Source organism: Haliaeetus albicilla, chromosome 9 (assembly GCF_947461875.1).
Source record: "Haliaeetus albicilla chromosome 9, bHalAlb1.1, whole genome shotgun sequence".
Taxonomy (NCBI): Eukaryota; Metazoa; Chordata; class Aves; order Accipitriformes; family Accipitridae; genus Haliaeetus; species Haliaeetus albicilla.
The window spans coordinates 36,691,165-36,714,226 of NC_091491.1; the positions used below are offsets into that span (position 1 = coordinate 36,691,165).

Sequence of the window (23,062 nt, forward strand, 5' to 3'; positions counted from 1 at the left end):
TAAAAAGTAGCTTCTTATTATGAATGCAATAATAAGAGGAAATATTCAGGTATAGAGAAGATAAAGAATTTATTAAACAGAAACAGATGCATGCTTTTTATTACTTGTCTTGCTTCTGCTTCACAATTCAGTAGACAGTATGTCTAAACATGGCAGTTTCTACCTTTCAAATTCCATGACAGCTATTTGCAAAACATTAGCAATAGTAGACTAATAACTTCAAATTCTTGAAGGAAATTTAATTTCAATAAAGGATTTAATTCACTGTGCTAATTGTTTTCTACATTGTTTTTTAAAAAAATAAAATTGTTCTGGTGGAAAGTACAGCATTCAGCACACACAAAACCAAGTCATCATTTCACTAACAGGAATAAATGTAAATCTCCTCCACGTCCTTCGTTCCATCACTTCAAATACGAAATGAGTGGCCCACCTCCTAAGGGACTCTAGACAAAATTGCAATTTTTCTTCTGAACCTAATAAGAGAGTATTAATCAAGGCAAATGTGATGACGTTTTGATGATGATGCCATTTGTACATTAGGAATTGGACTGGGTCTACAACACTTTCCACTATGTAAGTAACTAGCAACAGTGTTCATTCAAGTTGCAAAAACTCTTCAACTTTTAGGCAAATTCATTTGCAGACAGAGTAAGGTCAAAATGATCTTCATTCGTATGATGTCCTGATTATCGTATTATCTACATAGAGCATCAAAGGAGGGAGGGGGTTTGTGGTTTATGTCACAGTTGCACTTAGAATCTTATTGTTTAATTCTCAGACATACAGAACAGTGATTATTATTCATAGACTTGTACAAAACTAGCTTAAGGCATGATTGTAACACCAAATAAGGCTGCAGCAAGTGTGATTAAGAACTTAGTCACAGATTTTTGTACACTATAATCACATTTGATATTAAATTCTTAACCAAGCCAGAGATCATGCTGCCCTACACCTTGGTTTCAGTGAGACATTTGAATTACATAAGGATGTTCTGGACTTGAAGCACAGTTTTATTTATCTCAAAATTCTGCTAACATTAGAAAAAAAATCAAACCTTTTCTAAAGTTGTATAGACAGCTTGCATATTAATTCAAATCATGCAATACAGTGTACCCTGAAATTAAAACCACCAACACAGTTACCTGGCATAAATACTAATACTCTCTATGGTCTACGGGTAATTCCTGCTTGTTGGGTAAAAATACGCTTATTGTAACTATAATATCCCCTTGAGCTCATGCTCTGTTTAACCCTTACATTCTGTTTTGTCATAAATCAAATCACAAAATGACTACAACAAAGGCTTTCTCCTTCCTCTGTATTAGTGCATTATCTGGCAAAGTGGAATCATGATCCCAGCTATGACTCCCAGCCATTATAAAACAAATAATCGATACAAATGATCAAGGGCTACTTACCAGGAAACACAGTTCCTTTTAAATATCCAATAACATTAGAAATTGTCTTGTAAGTTGTGACTGACTGAATATTCAGACTGATTATTTTTTTCCCTGTTAAAAGATTAAAAAAAAAAAGAAAAAGTTAAACTTGTTTATCCAGCCAAGAAATCTACAGGCCCCAGATATAAATTCCCTACACATTAAACACAAAAGTAAAAACAAAGGCGGGGGGGGGGGGGGGGGGGGGGGGGGAAGGGAAGATACTAAAGAGGAGCCAGAGATTAAAACATAAAATATTACATTACTTTCTTAATCCCATTTTAGCAGTGGCATTCAAAGCTGGAATCTCAAAAGAGATCTCTACTCCTTGAGTTAAAAGATCATTCAATTCACCCAATAAACGCTGCCAGAATACAATAGAAAAAAAATATTTAAAAAGAGTAGGATTTACATAACTCTATGATAAGGAAATTTGTCTTCATCTTTATAGGTTTTTCTCACCTAATCCTTTGTCCAGGTCAATCTTTCAATAACATTCACAAAAATATACCTGGTTTATATTATACTATTCTTCTGGAGAAATCCCCCTACACTAAATCAGATGGGAAAAGTTAGACCTCTGCATAACTAATCACTTTGCCAGCACAGCCTTTGGTGACATACTTATGGACTTATGCCAACAGAAAACAGCTTTTGTTGGCTTAGCTGGTATCAACTGAGGAAATGGTATAAATACAACGCCAGAAAAATTCCGAAACCTGCTAAAATGTAAGGGACTTGCCAATACTGCTATGCCAGTTGAGACTGTAGCACAGGATAAAGCTAGAGAAAAGTAAACGCCTGAGTTAAAATAGCTTAAAAAAATTTAACTGTCCTTTGCTGAGAATTACTGTCATTCCCTCTGTCCCCCAGGTGAGACACACTAACCATATGAACTCCTGCAGTTTGTGGCAATGGAAACCAAACAACTAACTACAGCGAGCTGCAGATACCTTTAAAATGTTTCGTTTGCATTATAATAGACTATATTAACATTCTTCTCATCCAAAAGGTGGGAACTTCTATCTGAGAAAAGGGAAAATGTCTTAAACTGCTCTAACTTAAATGCTAGCAACTGTCTGACAATAACCACTGTGTCGTCCTAGACCTTCGGGGAGGTCCTTTTACATCCAGAGTACTGCACCAGCCCACGACAGACCTGTGTTTAAAGGCATCTTTGAGCCAGAATTCCTTCAACGTCCATATCCCAACTGCCACAGACCAAAATGAAAATATTCCACGGACCATTTTGCTCTCTATCTCCCAGGCTATTATCCTCCCACAGATGTATTTCTAACAGTTTATTTCCTGGCTTTTTTTCCTGAGATGTGTGGAATACGCAAGTGGGGAGTTTACTGCAACATGTGAAATAAAAACAATACATCTCTACGATACTGTTCTTCAAGGTTCATTTGCTGGTATTTCACCTGGTAAATTTATTTTAAAATTCTCTTAAAATAAAATGAAATATATTTTCATTCACTATTCTTCATTGATATGTGGAAAAAAAGCAAACCAACTGCTACGATCTGTGTTTTTTAAAAAAATGCAATATTTATCCTACTTTTTACTCAGACAAACCCTCCTCTGTTATCAATAGATGTGTCCTGTATGTGACAACTCTTTGCTAGAACACAACAGTAAAGAAAATGCAAGTCAAGCACAGTTAATTAAACCACACCACAATAACCAATCACAAAAAGGTAATATTTCGATCTGTCATGCATACGTTCCGGTTTGAGTCATAATTAACTTTAGTCTTCTAATGCAAATTACTGTAAGGTTTATTAACATCATGTGACAACAGATTGTGTTTGCTCTATAAATCTACAGATATTATTCTAGAAATTTTAAAAAATATTTCATTTAAAAAAAAAAAAAAAAAAATCAATCCAAAGGGTTCCCGGCACCATACTGTCACCTATGCTTTTTTTTTGGTCTTTTAAAACAACGTGAAAACAGCTCATGGCGTCCATGTTGATTAAGCAGTTTAAATTTCCACAATGCAAGTTACTTCTTGCTGCTGTTTCTCACCTACCACCATCCTAGAGCCAATTTTCTCTGCTTAAAAAAGATTTTTCAAGCCAAAACTGATTTCCTTTCCTTTTCTAACCCTACATCATTTTTGATATATGTTTCCTTAGACCCCATTTCAGACAAAAAGAAGATAAATCCTTTTGAAGACAACTGATTTAACCGTTTCTTCTTAATCAACATCAGCTACCCAGTCTTCAACCGACAATAAAAAAAATAGAAAATTAACTTTTGGTAATACACATATTCTGGAATCAGATATTCGAGTTAATAGTCATGTAACACAATAGTCAGCTTAAAGTGACTTGGGCTTAAAGGCTTAGTACGCCAGATGAAAAGGCTGAAAGTACTCTTTGGACTATACAGCACAAGTGAAATTTAATCCCCTTTAAACAGTTCTGACAATAAACTTCTCTTCCTAATGCTGTATTTTAAAGATCTTGACAACTTCCTGTCTTTTTTCTGTATTCTCTGGAAAACTATGAGGAGGCTTTAGCTTAACATTATTTGGGATACAGTTTGAGTTTCTGTAAGCCAAAAGCTACTTCTGGAACAGAAAAGTATTTATCGTCAGCATTTTTATTTATTTATTTCTTGACTTGAGATCTGTAACGGTCTCATACCAAATGACTACCTTCTCCTCTCACAATTACATAGTTATTTTTAGAAATGCATGGTTATTTCCCACTCATTTAATTGACAATTTGTAGAATGTCAGATGAGCAAAAAACTACTACTTGTAGCCTGTAAAATGAGTTATGTTTTATGTCTTTTTTTGCTTTTAACCTTATGCAAAGCTTATACCAACACAGAGGAGTATAAGCTTGAGCCCGATTTTCAAACATGTTAGTTAAATTCTTGAATACTGGTCATACTAAACACCTATAATCAGACAGTTTTCTGAGCATTCCTTTGAGTACTGGATTTTAGAAAGCATCATTAGGGACTCAGATTTGAAACCTGAACTCATGTGAGAAGATTTTTGGTACTCATATACAAAAATTTCCCTTAAATGAACATTTAACTCTGGTATAGAAGCATGAAGCACTGACTGAATTCATGCATTTCGATAACATAGTTCTTTGATCATAAAACCAGAAGTTATTTCAGAAGACTGCAGAAACAAGGTACATTTAGTAACTTCAAGTAACCCACTTTTTAACATGAATATAATTCCTGCTGAAATCAACATAAACCACACCTGAATAAAAAGACATCAGTTTGAAATCACAATTAAAGTAAAGCTTTCCAACATCATCAAACATCCCTGGCCATGTTACTTAGGGGAGACTAATTCAGCTGAGGTAGTCAGGATAAAATTGCATTCAACAGATTACTTGTTCCAGTCATTCAAAAACCTTACGTCGGGCTCTAATAACTAAACTGCTCACTTTTTGAGCACACACTACCAAGCTTTTCAGCGACCTCTGAATGCTAATAATTTTTTTCATAATGAAAGCTATAGTTTTCACAAAGTTATTTGCCTCAAGACCTGAGGCTTTAAAGTAATATCAAATACCACAGAACATGATACTGTAAGAACTAACTGCACTCAATGTAGAAACACCATAAGCTATTTACATATAATGAATAATCAAATATGTCATAGGTTTCTTATATTCTATTGGTGATACTGTATGGAATAATATAGACTGGTATGTAATATTTGGAATACCATGTTAAATACACCGATATCGCAAGTATACCTTCAAACATATATAAAAGCAGATTTTGCTGTCATTTGAAACAAATGCTTCATTTTCATTAGACTGCCTAGTTAGTGGGCTTTTGAAATCTTACTGTACTGTGAAAAATATATTTCAGTTAGTTCTCAGTATTTCAGCATGTCAATTTGACTGCAAAAACTTATAGAAGGTTTCAATTAAGTTCAAGCATAGGACTTTAAACTAAGATATATAATCATAAGCGTTTATGTAACAATACAACTTACATAACAAAAATGCTATATGCAACATAACTACATAGTTACAAAAGCAAATAAACTTATACAATAGTATATAGTTAATAATTTAGATACAATCTCTGAAAAAAATATTGTGCAACACTATCAAATTCCATATGCAAAAATCAATACTTAATCTATGACAATATACTTTATTGTTGAATTATAAAATTATTTGTGCAGGAATAAGTCAAAACTCCTAGACAGACGCCCCTGTAACAAAAAGCCTTTTTTTTTTTCTTTTTATATAAGCAATCCACCATCTAGATTTGGTCACTTTGAAATCTAGTATCCCTATTTTTTTTTCCCTGCTAGACTTTGATTTGATTAACCATGTTGCCTACTAACAATCTATTCTTCTTTTTAAATAGATATTCATAGGCCCTGAGTCCTCAAGCCTAATCTTGGTCCGAGGAGTTTAACGAATAAACTTTTTGCTACTTGATCCTATTTTCTGACCTACAATAGGGAATCCAACAATAAATCTATTCAGACGAAAAGCTTTTGAAAACAAGTGAAGTCTACAACAAAGTCCTTTAAAGAGGTTCTAAACTGGGATGGCCTAATGTGATACAGAATAAATATGGCACACTCAATATCAAACATAGTTATGAATTTCAAGAATGCTTCATATTGTCTAGTTGAATTTCATAATCTCACACTAGTTTGAGAGATTTTTTACCTGCTTTACAGCAATCAAAACCAAAGCGTTGCACAGAAAAATAATGGCATAGAACAGAATTCTGAAAATACGTCTTCATCAGTTACAATTCTGGTAGAAAACATTCTTGAGGCTTCAGGCAGGAGTAGAGAGGAAGATATATAAAAAAATGCTTCACACTGTTTATGCTTAATTCTTTTCATGAACTTCTATTTAAAAAGAGAACAGAATTTAAAGCAATCACAAAAAGAAAATCCAAGAGTATTAGTATAAATATTTGTAAGTTTTCATATACAGTATGTCTGTATTACATCTGACTTTCCTATTTAATACATACTACTTTGAAATGCCAGTAAGCAATATCTGCAGAACATCATTCTATTTCTACAGTAACGTGCACTGCCACACGATATGCTGGCATCTTTCTCTATTTGTTTTCTTGGATTTATGTTTAGCATAGCGCAAATACCTAGAAATTATGGGATTGTTTGCATATTGAGATCATAGTCTATGATGGCAGAGCCAGAGTTTATTAAATACGGTGCGCTTTCTTTTCTCTGACAGGTAGTAAGCAACAAAGGAGAAACACATATAACAACATCACAAGGCTGTAGCTTAATATGAGAATATATATATCCTTTATCTTTTCATGCCCTTCCTCTGACTGAAAAGAAGACAGGCTTGATTTGCACTAGTGCGGCACTTGGCAGAGAACTTTATTTGTCTTGGACGATGATCGTATAATATGGAGACTAAAGGACTCTTTCGATTATTCCTTTTGTATAATTAATGATTCCAATTTCCCATGATTAGAGTTGACTATAAAACTCAGCATAATGACCATCTGACATGTGGAACTGTATAAAATAGATGTTCAAAGTCTTACAAAAATTCTTCTTTATGTTATGCTACAAACCTTTTCAGTAACAGTCACTTCCGATTATTTGTTCCACTCTCATCGTTTTTGGCAGAGGATGTGGATTTGTTTGCAGCCTACAATGAAGTTTTGCATTGCAGTCATTAAGATGATTCAGTATTGCTCAATGACTGTATTTTGTAGGCTAAAAAAGGTTATAAAAGATCAAATGATTCTACCTAAAAAGCTTTTTGAACCGAGTCATTTTACTGGCTACAGCAGAATGCTGGGAGTCTTTGTATACCTGGCTCTATTATTCACACAGTGCTTGATATCATTCAAGTTACTTACACTATTCATGCTTTGATTTTACTATTTTATAAGTCAAAATGTAAAAACCTACACCTACTTCACAGCAAAAGACATTAAAAGCTCGTAAGAAATGGGATCTTCTTCTGTGTATGTTAAGTCTACTGATATTTTCTGAAATAACACCTCAATGATCTTGGTTGATCTAGATGAGGAGAGAAATAGGGTTGGATTTAAACATCAGTCGGCTAAAGAAACTTAGAATCCTTTAAGTGAGATCAATGCATGAATGCTTGCATTATACTTCCTGTAATTTGAGTTAGACTGCTCAGGCATACTAGGTCAGACCAACTGGCCCTTATCTCCAAGAGTGACCAACAACATGTATGTGGAGAAGAACGTAAGAATAGGATGAGTGTATAGCAATTCTTTCCTAAGACATTATTGTGTCCTCCAGTGACTTGAAAGTTGCTTAGCCAAGGGGTGGGGTAGGGGGCTGTGTGTTTAAACTCTCTTGATTAGTTTTTTTTTTCTCGGTGAATTTTTAAGTAGCCCTTTTTGAATCACATAAATTTTTAGCATGCACAATGTCCTGTGGCTGAAGGGGAAGGAGGGAAGGGACCTTTATTGATAGCCATTTGTGAATAACTTTAACATCTTCCATCACATAATCCTTATCTCCGTTGGTGACTATCTCCATCTCTTCACTCTTAAAACCAATTTTTATTTCGCTTATTGTTTCCTATAATTTTAAACAGCTACTTAGAAATGCGAACACATTTCTTCATATACCATGTTATCATATTTTTCCTAAGTTCTACAGAGAATCTCACTTGAGAACCTTTCAGACAATATTCCCTTGATCTCCCTATTTACAAGTCTGGCAACACAAATTCCTCAGGCTTCCATTCAACCTCTGAAAAATGCAGCACTGTCTTCTTTACATACCTGTTGCAATTGAGTAGTTTGGACCCCTTAAAGAATCACCGTCACAGGTATTAGCAAACATGATTTAACAGGAAATTATAAAAAGCGTGACTTTACAAAGTTCGATGGCAAGGTTCACTATGTTACTTGATACATGGGTGAAGTGTACAAAGAAAAATCAAGTTAGAATCAAACTAGAATGTTTTATATAGAGACTGAAAACATAAAACAATAAGGGAGAAACGTACAAACTACAATTGAGTTAAAATTGATTTTTAATGATTTGTACAAAGATGAGGGGTACAGAAAGGTAGGGGAGACCCTCCCATTGAGTCAGGAGGTTCAGAGAAAATCCCCTTGCTTTCTAAACTCCTGTTGGAGCTTAGGTGCGGCTGGATCTGCTCCTAGTCCCAGACTTGGGCAAAGGTTTATGTCTAAGGGATTATGTGTGTAGCAGCGGTCTGAAGTTCATTTACAGTTTGAGGTAAATGACAAGATTTAGTAACGCTTAATCACTGATTAATTTAACATTTACAAAGAGATTCAATAGAATATACCTAGGTGAATTCACACATGCGTGCAGACAGATGCAAAGAGATATATATCATCTGCACCACCACAATACCATATGATAATGAAAGCTATTTAAACATGCAAGTTGGTCTGTGAAATCCTAAGGTCTGCCCTTCTGCCACAGACAGCTGGAGATTGATCACTAGCGAAATCCTAGATCTTTGTCATCTTCTATCTTCTCAGATGCAAATCTAATGAGTACGAAAACTGACACTTCAAGCCAAAGAGAAAAATTACACATATATCTCCTTAGTGTTTTTAACTACCAGACTTCCAGGCTACAAGGCTTTCCATTTAACACCAAAGTACATGGTCATTAGTGATGAAAAACACTTTGTAAATTAAATTCCACTACACAGATTTACTTTAAATACTCAAGAGATTCATTGAAAACAGATGATTTGCACCTGACTGAAATCTACCAACTGGCAGGTAACTTACACAACAAAGAAAGTTTACTGCAACTCAGCAGGACTTTCTTCATTTATGTTTGTAGGAGTGCTTTAGTTTTACAGCAATCTTCACTATGTTCTAGCAAATAATTCCAGTAATATTCTGTAAAAAAAAGAAAGCTTCAGAGGCATACTGCTTCTCAATAAAACTTCACTTTTAAATTCCTTCTAATTGCCCATTTTTGGGAAAAAGTTCATGGGACCACAGAATTTCAGATTAGTGAGGATTAACAATGATGCACCATAGTAACCAAAAAGCAAATCTAATTACTAACTTCGACTAACACAAAACTAATAACTAACTTCAATTCCCACTATTTGCTTTGTAGGTTCTAAGCATTCGATATATCTCGGATGTTTCTCTCCAGATCCTCCCATTCCCTCTGTCACGTTATGTCTCTTGAAAACTGCAAGGCTAAGGGAAAAAAGAGGCAATGGGAGAAAACTATATATAAATGTTTAATCATTACTGATGAATCTGCTGTTCAGCTTTTTTGAAACATACTGATGAGAGAATGATAATCATTTTATTCTAACAAATTTTAAGCCAACCCATCATCTGAATTGCTCCTTCACCTCTTTTGACAGATAAGTGATGAGTTCTATGTCAGAAGTGAAATCTCTCTCTTAAGCTTCTTCAAATCAACAGGAAGACTGCAAATCCAGCCTTCACTGTTCTCATATGCATTGCTCTGTTCAGCATTTTCTCTTTAGCTGTTATTGTTATTATTAAATAGTTATACAAGATTTCTTATCATGATACCACTCTTATCTCTTCCTTTAAGGCTGCTGCTGAACACTTCAGCACACTATATGCTCTGGCACATCTACAGTTTCACCATTATTTTAAGGCAAAATATATGACAATGCATTACAGAATTAGGCAAGGCTTCTTATTATAGACCCTACTTGATCAATAAATTAAGAATATTTAAAAAAAATCCCACATGGATTACTGAGGTTCAGAAGCTTTACATGAAATCAGACACAAGCTGTTTTATTCACTCAGAGTAAGCCGGGCATGGATCGGCTCTTACTAGACTGCTAGTTTGGAATATTCTTTCTTTCCCGAAATTTTCTACCACACAGAATTCATGCCTTCTCAGGGAAATAAAACAGACGTGCCGCACCTGTCACAGAAAAAGTAGCATAAGGTACCCTTTTAGGTGATTCTGTCCTGCAGCCTCCACACAAAACCTTTTGAGAAACAGACACAGCGCAGCCGTTTATCTTTCTAAAATGAGTGTCACTTGCCAGCCCAAGTTCATGCTTTTCTTCAGACACTTCCGCTGTTGAAAATTCCTATAATGCTAGCAAGCTTCACACATCCTACCTGGCATAGTTAAGCATTTGTTCCTTCCAAAATGACCTTTTCCCATTTATTTAGTCTTTGTCTACAGGTTGTGGGGAAGATCAGTTCATCTTTAAAGCATCTGGTCAGCCATGCATGGAAAGTAATAGTCCTGCCTAACCACAACAGCTCAAGCCATGAAGCGTGAGCTCTTTCTGCCTTTCTTTTCAGTATGTATAACTACAAATGCTAACACAAGTCATAAAATTAATCAACCTTTTTTATGACTTGTCGTATTGTATTCCTCTTCCACAATAACTTTCCAAAAGCAATAAACAAGTGATATAGCACATATCTGATAGTACAATGGTTGCCCTTAAAATTTGCTTTTACTGTTATCATCACTGCATTTAGCACAGGATACAGTGGCTAACTTAATTTGCCTCCCCCCTTCCAAGACCACTGCTTCAAATCAAATCATTTAAAGAGGCGTTATAATAAAATATACCATTTTTTCTGCATTTTTTTTCTGGTGAAAGATAGACTAGTACAACACAAAAACCAAGACAGAATTACTGTTTAAACATGCATCTCAGCTAGAATGTTATCTGGAAGGTGTTCCTTCCTTCATTGAAACACTGTGCAGGATCTTTGCTGGAAGACTGTATGCTCACTTTATTCTTTCACATCAGCAATAAGTTTGTTCAAGCAATAATCTGTATGACTTTGCTAATGGCATTCTCTCTGAAGGGATACTCTGAATGCATTCTTTCATTACATCTAGCACTACTCAAGGTATTTTGTTCTTATCATGATGACCGTTTTCCTGGTGAAACTTGGGAGGAAAAGGTGCCTGAAGGTTCAGACAACAATACACTGTTTATTCTATAACAGATACAAATTAAGGAACACAGAAAGACACATCACTGTTTAGAATTATAATATTATTATGCCAGAGGCAGAAAAAAGACACAGAATAACTTTAATACCGATACTGGTGCCTTAATGTTAAAATCACATTCTTAATAGTACAACAAGGCCTAACAAACTGTACTGCAGCACTAACAAAGTCTCCCTAGTGATGGTATCTAAACAGAGGGTTTTAAAATCAATATTAAGAATTAGAGCTTAATGCCCTATACTAAGAGACCTTTTTTTTTTTTTAACCCAAAACTTCCATCTATCAGATTTTGGGAGTGTAATTTTTAGATTGTTCATAGTGTCTTCTAGAAAGCAGCTAAGGAAAACATACTCATAATCAGCTAAACCTCTTAGTTATATACAGTTATAGAAAATGGATTTAGAGTCCTTGAAGAACATTTCATAGTTTGAAGGAAAGATTATTTAAAAAGCATTACCTGTAGCTGGCAGTTGGAGGGGAATACACCTATCTTTTTGGACAGTGTCCTCAGGTAAGGAAACGAGTTTTTTGGCAAGCACTGTAGAAATTGGTTGTACTAACAGTGTTGAGAGGTTCAGTCGATTTTGTCTGTAGCTTCCCTCTTAAACAACAGAAAGAAAACAGCAATTTAGTAAATGAGAATTAGAAGATTTCTCTTCTGCATAAACCAAACAAAAAAAGCAAATGTCTACAATACAGCTTAAAACAACCGATTTAGATAAGCAGCCATTATTTTGTACTAAACTTACTGGAAAAAAAAATAAAAATCCCTTCAAGAACATGTGCCACAAAAACACATGTATATATTATAGTGTTTGGGGAATAGTTCCACAAGAAAAAAAACTGTCAGAGTCCAAGCAGACATTGGATTGCATGTGACTTAAACACAACAAGTGAAGTTGCTGTGTAGTTAAAGGAATCGGTGAAGAATAGGATTACTGATCAGCAATAACTTACAAATTCAAGTAAGCCTTACAGGGAAGAGCAGACATTTAAACAGTCTGAAATCATGCGTAAGTATCTGTCTGCACTGAATGACGCTACTACTGATAAGGCTGTTGGTTTTGCTAGGGATGCTAAAATGTTTAAATTCTACAGAAGTTGTGCTTGGCACTTAGCACTAAAACTTTTCAAGGGGCGAGCTATCACACGAACAAGGTTTTGTGAGAACTTTGACAAGAAACACATCACAGAGGATGCACGTGATGATATACTGGCAACATGATGAGACGTCCTTCCCTGCATATACCAAAAAGCCTGAAAATTTTTATATATACCTTCCTCTTTTAAAGAATATAATCTGATTATCTCATTGACTCAAAGTGAGTTCAATGCAGCTAAACTGACTATAATTTATTTTATAAATGCAGGTGTGTTTCTGTGATGGAAGGCTGAAGGCTCACCTGAAGGAGGTCTGGAATAAGAGCGTACTAAACAGACACATCAAATGGAGGAAGGTACGGATCAGAAAGCATCAGAATACTTCATTTACAGCTTTAAGATCTTAAGAAGCCACAGCACAAACCTCACGGTATCGGCAGATTCTCTCAGCATATTTTAAAATCTCCCTTTAACTGAAAAAAACCCGTGAGTTTCCATACACACGATTGTCCAACACATAAGCATTGGAAGGTTTCTGATGAGATGAGATATTTTGGGAGACCAACTGACAGAACTGGAAAAAAAAGGCAAACTCTGCACATGGAAATGCTCTGAAGCACTTCAGGACAAAATGCTCATCTGATTTTCTCAACTACTTCAGCTGGCCTAATAAAGGCATCATCTCTTCCCATGGAAAGCAAGAATAGTCTTGCAGACTAAAAACCCAGCATGGAAAAGGAGGGGAGGTTCATAGCACAGGGCAGAAAACAGCTCTAGAACAACATGGAAAAATCTAAAAGCCTTCTGCCCATACTGAATCATTTCCAAACTTCCAACTAGAGATTCAGAATACAAGGCCTCTCTCCAAGACCTCTGCGAAACAAATACCACACCTTCTGTTGACGTGGAGCTCTTTACAAACAGAAGGCATCCTTTACATCCTGTGTGACTACAGTCACAAAGGGAAGAAGCTATCAGAAATCAGCAGCACATATCCTATTAAATTTCTATAAAATTACTATCAGGAGCATTGTTACTGAACCACAATATAAAAAAATCCACACACATCCTCCTTTTTTTTAATTTCTTTTTGTGCTAGAAGCTCCTGAGACTTCTTACAGTGTGCCCTTAATCATAATGCAAAAATCAACCAAGGCTATAACATTTAATTATGGAAAAAAAAAAAGTGTTGTTCAGCTTTAATACACAGTGGAAATGTTACCAGTGTTCACTCTGAAAGATTCAGACAAAATTTTAAGTGGAAAGGTGAAACTGGTTCAAATTTAGAAAAAGTTTTGTCTTATCAAAGTTGGGCAGGGTTGAAAAATCTCTCAAAGTTGTTACTTCAGAAAATTGATGGTAAAATCAGTTTGCTCAAGCTTTGAGAGTCTGTTTCTGGAATCAAAAAGAATCATAAAATATCCATCAGAGATGTGTAACTGAGACATTATTTTCTGTCTGCTGTTTGTCAATCTACAGACTGTATTACAGGAGAAATGAAGCTCAAAACATTGCAGATGAAAAGCTTCTCTCCTTTCTCCATTTACCCATACCTTGAGCTTCACACCTGAATAAACTGTGAAAGATACACTTTCGAGAACAACTTAGAGGAGAAAACCTCCCATGTTTAAAAATGAATCATTCCACAATATAAGATGGAGTTTGAAGTATGGGACAGAAAAAAAAAAAGAAAAAAAAGATTTAAAATATAGAAAGGGAGGTTTAAGTTATCTGGAAGAATAACTTTTTAATAGGAGGAATTCATAAAGACATGGCTAAGCAGGTGGTAAAATCTCTACAACTGAAATCTTTTTTAAAAAAAAGATTAAACATGTCAGGAATGACATAAATATGGTTGATCCCCTCCCTGAGGGAAGGTGCTAGATTAGATGACCTCTTGACACATTATCCAGGCCCGATTTCTATATGATTCTCTAGTAACCGAACTTCCTGAACTATTTACAAAAAAGCAGTTTTTTTCTGGAATTAAGATTTAAAAATGCTTTAAGAAAAAAAAAAAAGTAAGAACTCCTTTCCCTCTGCCAGCCATTTATTAGTTGCCATGAGAGTACCTTGTTTAGGAGACTAAGAAAAGCTATCTGCATCATGATCAGGATTCAAAAGTGAAAGATTCAAGACAAACCTCCCCAGTAAAACACAGCGCACACTGAAAAATCTGGAGGTTTCCAGGGCTACTAGTTAAAGCACAATCATTCAGTTTTTAAATACTCATGGGCTTGGTGCTGTTCCAACTGCAAAACAGTGCAGTGCAACTTCATAAAGAAACCAATGTATCGAAAGAACTTTGTGAGATTCTAGCTTGCTCTTTCCCTGCTGGATGCCAAACTCCTTGGAGCACATAGTGCTTTCAGGATCTGTGAGCACAACAAATGCTTTGAGAATAATTTAAATTTGAGATTTTGCTTGTAATGAAATTTAGTTTTATAGCATGAAAATCTTCCAAGAAACAGAATCCCTTCCTCTGTGCAAGTCTAACAATCTAACTGTGCCAGGCCCCAAACCACTATTAATTTAAGAAAGACTCTGGAGATCGCAAGAAGAAAAACATCCTAATGAATTATTAAGATAATTTTAGGAGAACAAAAAGAGGCAATCTTTAGAAAGTTTCTGCATAGAAAGTGAGGACTACCTTTCTACTTTTGCAGTTACTGTGTTTTGTGGTTTCTTTTTCAATGCAAGCACAAACCTTGAGCATCAGTTTCCATACTGCTCAGTCTGGGATACACACTTGTAACCTAGTATTTCGTAGTGTTCTACCACTTAACTTACTGGCATTGGTAACATATTCTCAGACTTCTGAAAAGTTTTTATTGGGAAAATTTAACAGTATTACTTTTGTACCATATGCCACTCAATTCTGGGTTAAAGTACAATTTTACCATCGTTTCAATGACTTGCCAAGGCTGAAAAATCAGAGCACATGAAACAGAAGTCACCATGTCATACTTCTCTAGTCAAAAGAATACTGCTTCACCCACAGCTTCTTCAGTATTACCCAATTAGGTTTTTGTTTATTTTTGTCTAAAAAGTTTGTGCTATAGAATCAACTTTCTGTTCATTTTTATTAAAATTCCAGATTCAGAGAAAGATTGGACAGAATATTGCATTTCATCATTATCTGTTTATTAAAGTCACCCTCTGCCAGGATCTGATAAAACAAAAAATTAATAAAGGTGTCTAAAAAATTTACTGATAAAATTCATTAAAATAATTCCTTCTGTGACCCAAAATACTGTTTTAATGATGTCCCCCCAAAATATGGAAAAAAGTATAGTCTGACTGAACACTGAACCGTAATTGTACATACCCACATCTTTGACTTTCTGCTGCATTAATAATAGAGCAGTATTAGTTTTGAAATATCTGAAGTGAATGGCTCATTAATTTTTCACCTTAAGCTTAATAGAAATTTGACAAACAGTTTTATGCTGAGAATAGACACTCCAAACAGGACTTCACAGCACACGATGAGAATAAATTAAAGCATAAGAGACAGAATAAAGTGCGTTTGGTTAAATAAGATGATTCTGTCATTCAATTGCCTGAAGTGAACAATCAGTTCAATGCATTTCCGTGAAACAGGTATTCTTCCATTTACGCATTCCCAGCATATCTTCTGCACTGCCCTTTGTCAACACTTGACCTTGTGCTAACCATGACAAAACCAAAGACGTAAAACCTGACACATCATAGACATGTAGATTATTTGCACTTTGAACTTGTATACAGCTTCCCCCCCAACTTTGCTGATACATTCAACAGCTGTTAGGCTTCCACTGCTTCTCATAAAGCTCGTCACGATAATTTCTTTACACTTCCCTGCAAAATCAGTTTATCTGTGGTATTCCCCACTTACAGCTAAGCACACGCCCAGACTGAAAGGGACTGTGCAGTGCCTACTACAGGGAGACTCCACCGCCTGATTGGTGGCTCTAGGTACTAAAACCGCATCACTACTGTTAATCATAATTCTGCCATGCAGCAGCTATTTTGTTACATCTTCAGCTACAGCTGCTTAAAATACTGTCCCTAAGCAGCATTTTTAAGACAGACATGACTCTTCCTACTCAAAAAGCAGCCTTCAATTAAGCCTTCGCACTATCAATTAATACTGCTAGACAAGGCTTACACTGTTCACGTTGGTGCATTATACATCAAGATTTGAGGATTTTTTTGTTGCTGCTGGTTCTGCACCTTGCTCTTCCAATGAATAATTCCACATAGTGACACCTTTCCCTAAGACATCTTATTGACTTCATATACACTTTTCAGTGGCACTATTAGCATGAGTATAGTCATACTTTGCAGGATTTGGTTCAAGCAGACGCTCAGAATACAGATCCCGTCTAACCTCTGATATAAAATGTACCCATCTGCTACACCTCACAAAGTCACTAACATTTTTTTTCTCCTTCCATAATTCTCCCTTTAAACATGGGAAGACAAATAAACTGATTCTGGCTGTCACTTCTTCCTGTAAATAGATACAGTGAGAATGCTGATCCAGAAAAACTGATGCTGTTCTCCAAGTACTTATGAACAGGAAATTCTGGGAAAGCCCCACATCTGCTCAGTGTTTGGAGTTTTAAAGTCAGATACATGTTTTTTTCTGCATATGAAGTCAAATGGAGAGGTCTTCCTCCATCTCTCTAAAGTAAAGAAAATGGTACTAATTGCCCTATGGTGCTTAAAATGGAACTCAGAATGGATTTTATTAATGGGAAGGAGAAGCCCATAGCCTCAGACTTAGAGAATCTTGAGAGGTATAAGCTAAAAATATCGTCAAGGATAAGAAAACTAACTGGTGTAGAAAAATGTTACTCAAGAGAAGAGCAGAACCTGAAGCAGATGCCCATGGAGTAGAAGTGGTAACAAGCAGTTCCCTGCTATGTCTTTATTAAGTTCTCTATGAATTATCCACTAGAATTACAGTGTGGAACATACATCAATTTTGAAGTACTTTGCTTCACTAGCCACTGATAGCAATATGGAGGAAGATAAAAACATTTGCTTCTCTTTTGTAAAAAAAGAACTTTGAAATTCTGCAACCAGGCATTTTAACAGCAGCCCCAACTAAGGACTTTCAAAGCAGCTTTATGGGCAATGAAGCAGGAGATGATGAACTGTTCTGCCAATTACAACAGCATTGTGGCAGCTTGCGTTTCAGGATGCACGATTCACACATGGACAAGGGATGCTTAGAACTATGTACTGATTTGTGATATGGGTGAGAAAGATGGCCATGCCTATAAAAGATTTACGCACATTTACAGAAAATACAGAACTTAAAGGCAGTGAGGATCGCCTAGAAGGAAAACAAGTTACTGAGAGTACTCAGAAAGTATCTGAAAAACATTTTCAAATTTTAATTTGCATTGGTGATGGATAAAGAGACTTCTTTAAAAACACTTTTTAAAAAATTCCACAGTCTCATGATGTCAAGAGTTAACAAAAAGCATTTAGAAGAAAAACAAAGATATCACACCACCTGTGATCAACTCCCAAGAGTTAACAAGACCATACATTCATTGATACATACAAAAATACATAACACTATAGAGATATTGTTTTGCTTTACAAAGTATATTTGCTGTATTCTCTTTACATCACATTTTATCAATGGAGTGGATGCAAATATCAGTACATATTACCCAAGACTGTATCTTTAAACAGTTTTCTGTTGTCCCTAAAGATAAAACTAGAAATTCCATAGCTGATATGAGAAGAAAATATACCTCCAGGACTGTCATCTTTTTCCCTCCCTCTCAAGGAAATGTGCTTAACCAATATGAAAGAGAAAAAAATGTCACTCCCCTGTCTCTTAGTGCAAATCTCTCTTGTCTTAATGCCTACTTAATGTACTTTAAAAATACTGTCAGTTTTGTTTCTTTTTAAGATAAATAGAATAAAAAGCAACACATCTACTTTGTAAAAACAAAACTACTTTGACATACTGACGCAAAAACATCTCATTAATCCCCCATTCCCTTCTAAAAATACTTAATAAAATGGCAAGAATAAAAAACAAAACAAACAAAAAAACTTTTCACAATACTCTCACCATTTTGAATCCCCCTTTCCACTTAGGTTGTTATAGTAGCTCATCATTCAAATGACACAGAAGTGGCCAAAATAGAGCAAAATTACTTAACGCTTCTACACCAATTGACATGGAAGTAAAGTTTTTCCTTTTTGTGTATTCCACAATTCTGTAACCACTAAGTCTTAAAAAGGAAAGAGCAATTCTTCCACATATTACCAATAACTAAAACATTTTCTGATGTCCTAGTAACAATGGAACGTAACAGGGGAGAAAGGATAAGGTAGTTCTCAGTTCTTCATGTGTTAGCAAATGCTAGATTTCAGTCTGGCTACTGAACTGAAAGAAACCCTCTGCTGACAGAGTAGTTTGGGCCATGTGACATACAAATTATTAGTGATGGTAGATATTCAAAAGGGTTGACAGAAGTTGTATGGGGTACCAGACAAAAAATAAATAGCCCTCAATACCTTAAAAATAAGCTTATTAAAAAATCCAATAATCATAGATTTCAGTTTCTGCATAATATGTTCTTTGCATGCATGCTGAATTCAAACCAGTGTCTTCAAAACTTCTGTATTTAATGTTGGATCCTATCTGAGGTATTCTTAATACTGAAAAATCTGCTTAGCATCTTCTACCTTCATTAAATTTAAGAACACAGGTACTTCATACTGTAAGGGTGTCTGTGGGAAAATAATCAGTGCCAGAAACATTGGAAACACTCAAAAACATTAGCCACGTAAAAAATTGACCACAAACTGCTGCAACCATGTTATCTGACTCTCAAATTGGGTAATAAGTACCATTAAGGACTGCAAAAATAAATACCATGATTCTTACTTAAACTTGAAATCTTTGCACCAAATTAGTGATTCAAACATAGCATAATAAAATAATTCTACAGCAAATCTATTGTTAACTGATATTTTGTATTTTTCTAAAATACGTAGAGGTATTAACCAAATCTAATTCAGCAAAAGTGCTTGAAGTGATTGCTCTGATGTTCACAATTACTGCATAATCCAAAATATTAAGTTATCAGACAGATACTTGGACTTCTTAAATCTTTCTCTCAAACTACATCATGAATCCTATATTGGCAAGTCTATGTTTGAAATGTACCTATTTGTTGCTCCCAGAAAATGTGTTTCCCAGACTATTAACTATATGATGTTCTTGAACTAGAATTCAGAAGGAAGTGTGTATGTACGTGTGTGTGCGTGAGGGAACACAAATCAAACTGATGTACTAAGCTTGACAGAGGTGGCTTTTAAAACTGAAATATTATAGAACATTTTGAATTCAAGTGCCAAACACATTATGGAATTTTTTATTAGTTTCATTGAAAAAATACACTTTGGTTTCTGTCTGAGAGCTACTTGGGTCTGTCCCATCTGTCTATACGCCCTGGGTCAAGCACAGCCCTAGCTCAAGTTTACTCCCTTGACTGTGGTTGTACTACTGATGAATTTGGCCGGCTATGTTGAAATGGACACAGAAAACATCATCGGATCCCATATTCTGCTACTGCAAGGTTGGATCATTCCCTTAAATATTTGTTGAAAGCAAGAATTTTGAAAACATCAGATTATATAAGCGTAAGTTACTACGTGACATGAAACCCATTCCAGACTTCATATTTTATAATATAGTTCATAGATGCATACTTAATCTTGAACATAAGCACTTTACATTTGCTTCCATAATGCTTTTTTTCCTCCAAGGTAAGTAAATGACGTTTCTTCTAAAAAAGCAAGTTATAATACTCAGATTTTATAACTGCCTTTTCCAATCTGCAGTGCCATATTCCAGTCAGACCTTACATAGTTTCTGATACTGGTTTCCTTGTCCTGTCTGGTCGCAGCCCACACTGAGAAAAACAGCAAAGATGATAATGCAGCAGCCCTTGTAATCTGAGTGGGCAAGCAGCTTTTCTCTATCTTATGGCTAGCTATAGTAATTGGCTGGTTATTCTCTCTCCCATGTTTTTTGAAGAAGATGCAAGAATGAGAATAGGGACTAACGTATCGGTCAGTTCACTTTATGGTTGCCCAGCAGAATCAAAGATTTCTCTCACTCCTGCAAAAAGGATCCCGGTAGCCACCAAGCATGGGTATCCCGCTCAATAGCAGGACCATTAAGTCACACCAGCAGAGAAGGCACAAAGCACCTCCTGCATGAATTATGTTTCCTACTAACCACTTCAAGAAATAAGCAACTTCGGGCACATTCAAGAGTTAATGGGCTGGTCTTACAGCTTGTTCCTTCATGAAATAAACCTTGGTTTTCTACACTGGTGATGGCCACTGTAGACGAAACAAACCAGAAACATGGAAATGAGACACTGATACAGATTTCCTTCCCTTCAGTGATGATCAAGACTACAAACAGCAAAATAACTGTCTTGCTTTAGGTGAAATATGTTTGCAGCAGCAAGAATATACATCAGGTTACATATGCCATCATTGTTCTGGTTACAAACAACCATGGAGTCCTATTTACCCAAAATAATGAGATTTATTGTTATTAAAAATAATAAAAGCCCTGTAACACTCTACAAGGAATGGAATGGAAATAGAAAATCTCTAAGAAAACACTGAAAGTGACAGGTTTAGGATACCAATTATTTTGTTCATGGCATGTAGTGAACACTGCAATGACTCAGAATCACGTGCTGTCTGTATATATTTGGTGGACAACATGAAATAAAATTGCATATGTTATCTGTGGTACACTATGCTTTTCTTACAAAAATCTCTCTCTCTGATTCATTCTTCCATATTTGTTGGAAATCATGGAAAGTCACATGTTCAGTTTGATGACTTATGGGGTCATCCAAGGGTTTGAAGTCTCCCCCTTCTCCCACAGCTTGTTACTTATTCCTCTCCCTACACTGCAGTGCCATTATTTGTGCCAGCACAATTGTTTCATTGGCCATACTATGAACCAGATCAGCAAACTTTCTTTAAGTTCTTTAAAGCTAGATCAGTTCCCCAACCCATATCACAGCAGTGCTCTTAACAGATAAATCAGCAGAGTACGAGATAAGCTGGGGAGAGGAGGTAGATGGGGCGACAGGAATTCCTCCAGTTCCTCCCAAAGCCTTGTATTGTCTAACCACAATTACACAGGATACTTTTGTCCTCTGCAACGCAAAGTGACTGCTCCTTGGCACAGAACAACACTTAAATATGCACATAAATTGAAAAACTACTTACAGTTTCAAACAAACAAACACACGAACAACAACTTTAGAGTTTCCATTTTCTCTAGGGTTCTTATTTTTTTAAAAAAACAGCTTGTGTTTTGATTTGTAAGGGAGCACCCCCTCACCTTACATTTTAAAAATCAGAGCCAGATAATACAATCCTCACATAGGAAAAAAAAAAAAAATGTTAGCATGCTAGGGTCTGGTTTATAAAAGAACTAACTGGTAAATCTATCATCACCATGCAATAGCTGAGTAATGACTGATCGGAAATGAGACGTTAATTACAGGTCAGATCCTAAAGGACAGATGCCTGCGTACACACAACTACGTAATCAGAGTCAAAAGCAACAAGAATCCCCTTGTCAGCCCAAGGACTATTATAAATACTGAATCACAGCACACAGATTGACTCAGCCTTCTGCATATATTTTTGGTTCCTTCCTTCCTGCCAGCATTGTGGCAAACCAACAGTATGTCTTCACTGTCTATCCATATGTAAAAAATGCTGGTTTACATATGCTCTGTTGAGTCAGACCTCAAGAACGATTACTGTTGATATTTTGGAATATTTCTGCAGTGGTGTATGAGGTGCTATTATTCTGTGCGAATACTCTGATTTAAAGCAACAATTCTATGCATGCTACATTCTAGTATTAAGGTACACATTTAGGGTTTTTCTTTTTTTTTTTTTCTTCTCCTTTTTGTCTCTGTACTGTGTTAATGAATGTCAAATCAGGATGGCCTAGACTGCATTCTCTTCTCATTCTGCATAGCTCTGTAGCTCCCCCTTGCCACATTCGTTTTCTTATCAGCAAAATATTTCTAAGTTCTTCGTTCATAACTGTATATATTAGCATTTCACTCGTAAAAAAAAAAAAACCACAAAAACCAAAACCAAAAACCCCAATCCCTTACCTACTCTTTTGACTGCCATCTGTTAAGCTTCTCCTCAGAGAAATTAGCAAGTTTCCATATTGGATCTCTGAACTGCAAATATGCCATCATCTGCAAAACTTATGAAAATAATCCCCATTGGAAAAGATAATAGTCTCATATAAAATTACCAGAGAAGACTGAAACATAAACAGAGGGCATTGTCCAGATATTACATGAAGGTGGCTTGTGGCCCCTAAACAAACGGAGCAGTCTGGATAATGTCAGAACTACAGAATAGTTGAGCCTGGAAGAGACATACGGAGATTGTTCAAGGACAAGCCGCCAGCTCAAAGCAGAGTCAACAAGAGCAGGTTGCCCAGGACATTGCCCAGTTGGCT

The 23,062-nt window shown here is 35.7% G+C and overlaps 1 protein-coding gene across 2 annotated transcripts in view; it reads right to left on the minus strand.

The window, feature by feature from the left end:
• NAALADL2 (N-acetylated alpha-linked acidic dipeptidase like 2) overlaps positions 1 to 23,062 on the minus strand; it is a 505,644-nt gene that overhangs the window by 135,353 nt on the left and 347,229 nt on the right. For both annotated transcript variants that reach the window (XM_069792699.1, XM_069792700.1), the window contains exons 8-9: positions 11,870 to 12,013; positions 1,425 to 1,517 (exon numbers count right to left, since the gene is read on the minus strand). In XM_069792699.1, the coding sequence (XP_069648800.1) occupies positions 1,425 to 1,517; positions 11,870 to 12,013 (237 nt within the window). The remainder of the gene's footprint in view (positions 1 to 1,424; positions 1,518 to 11,869; positions 12,014 to 23,062) is intronic.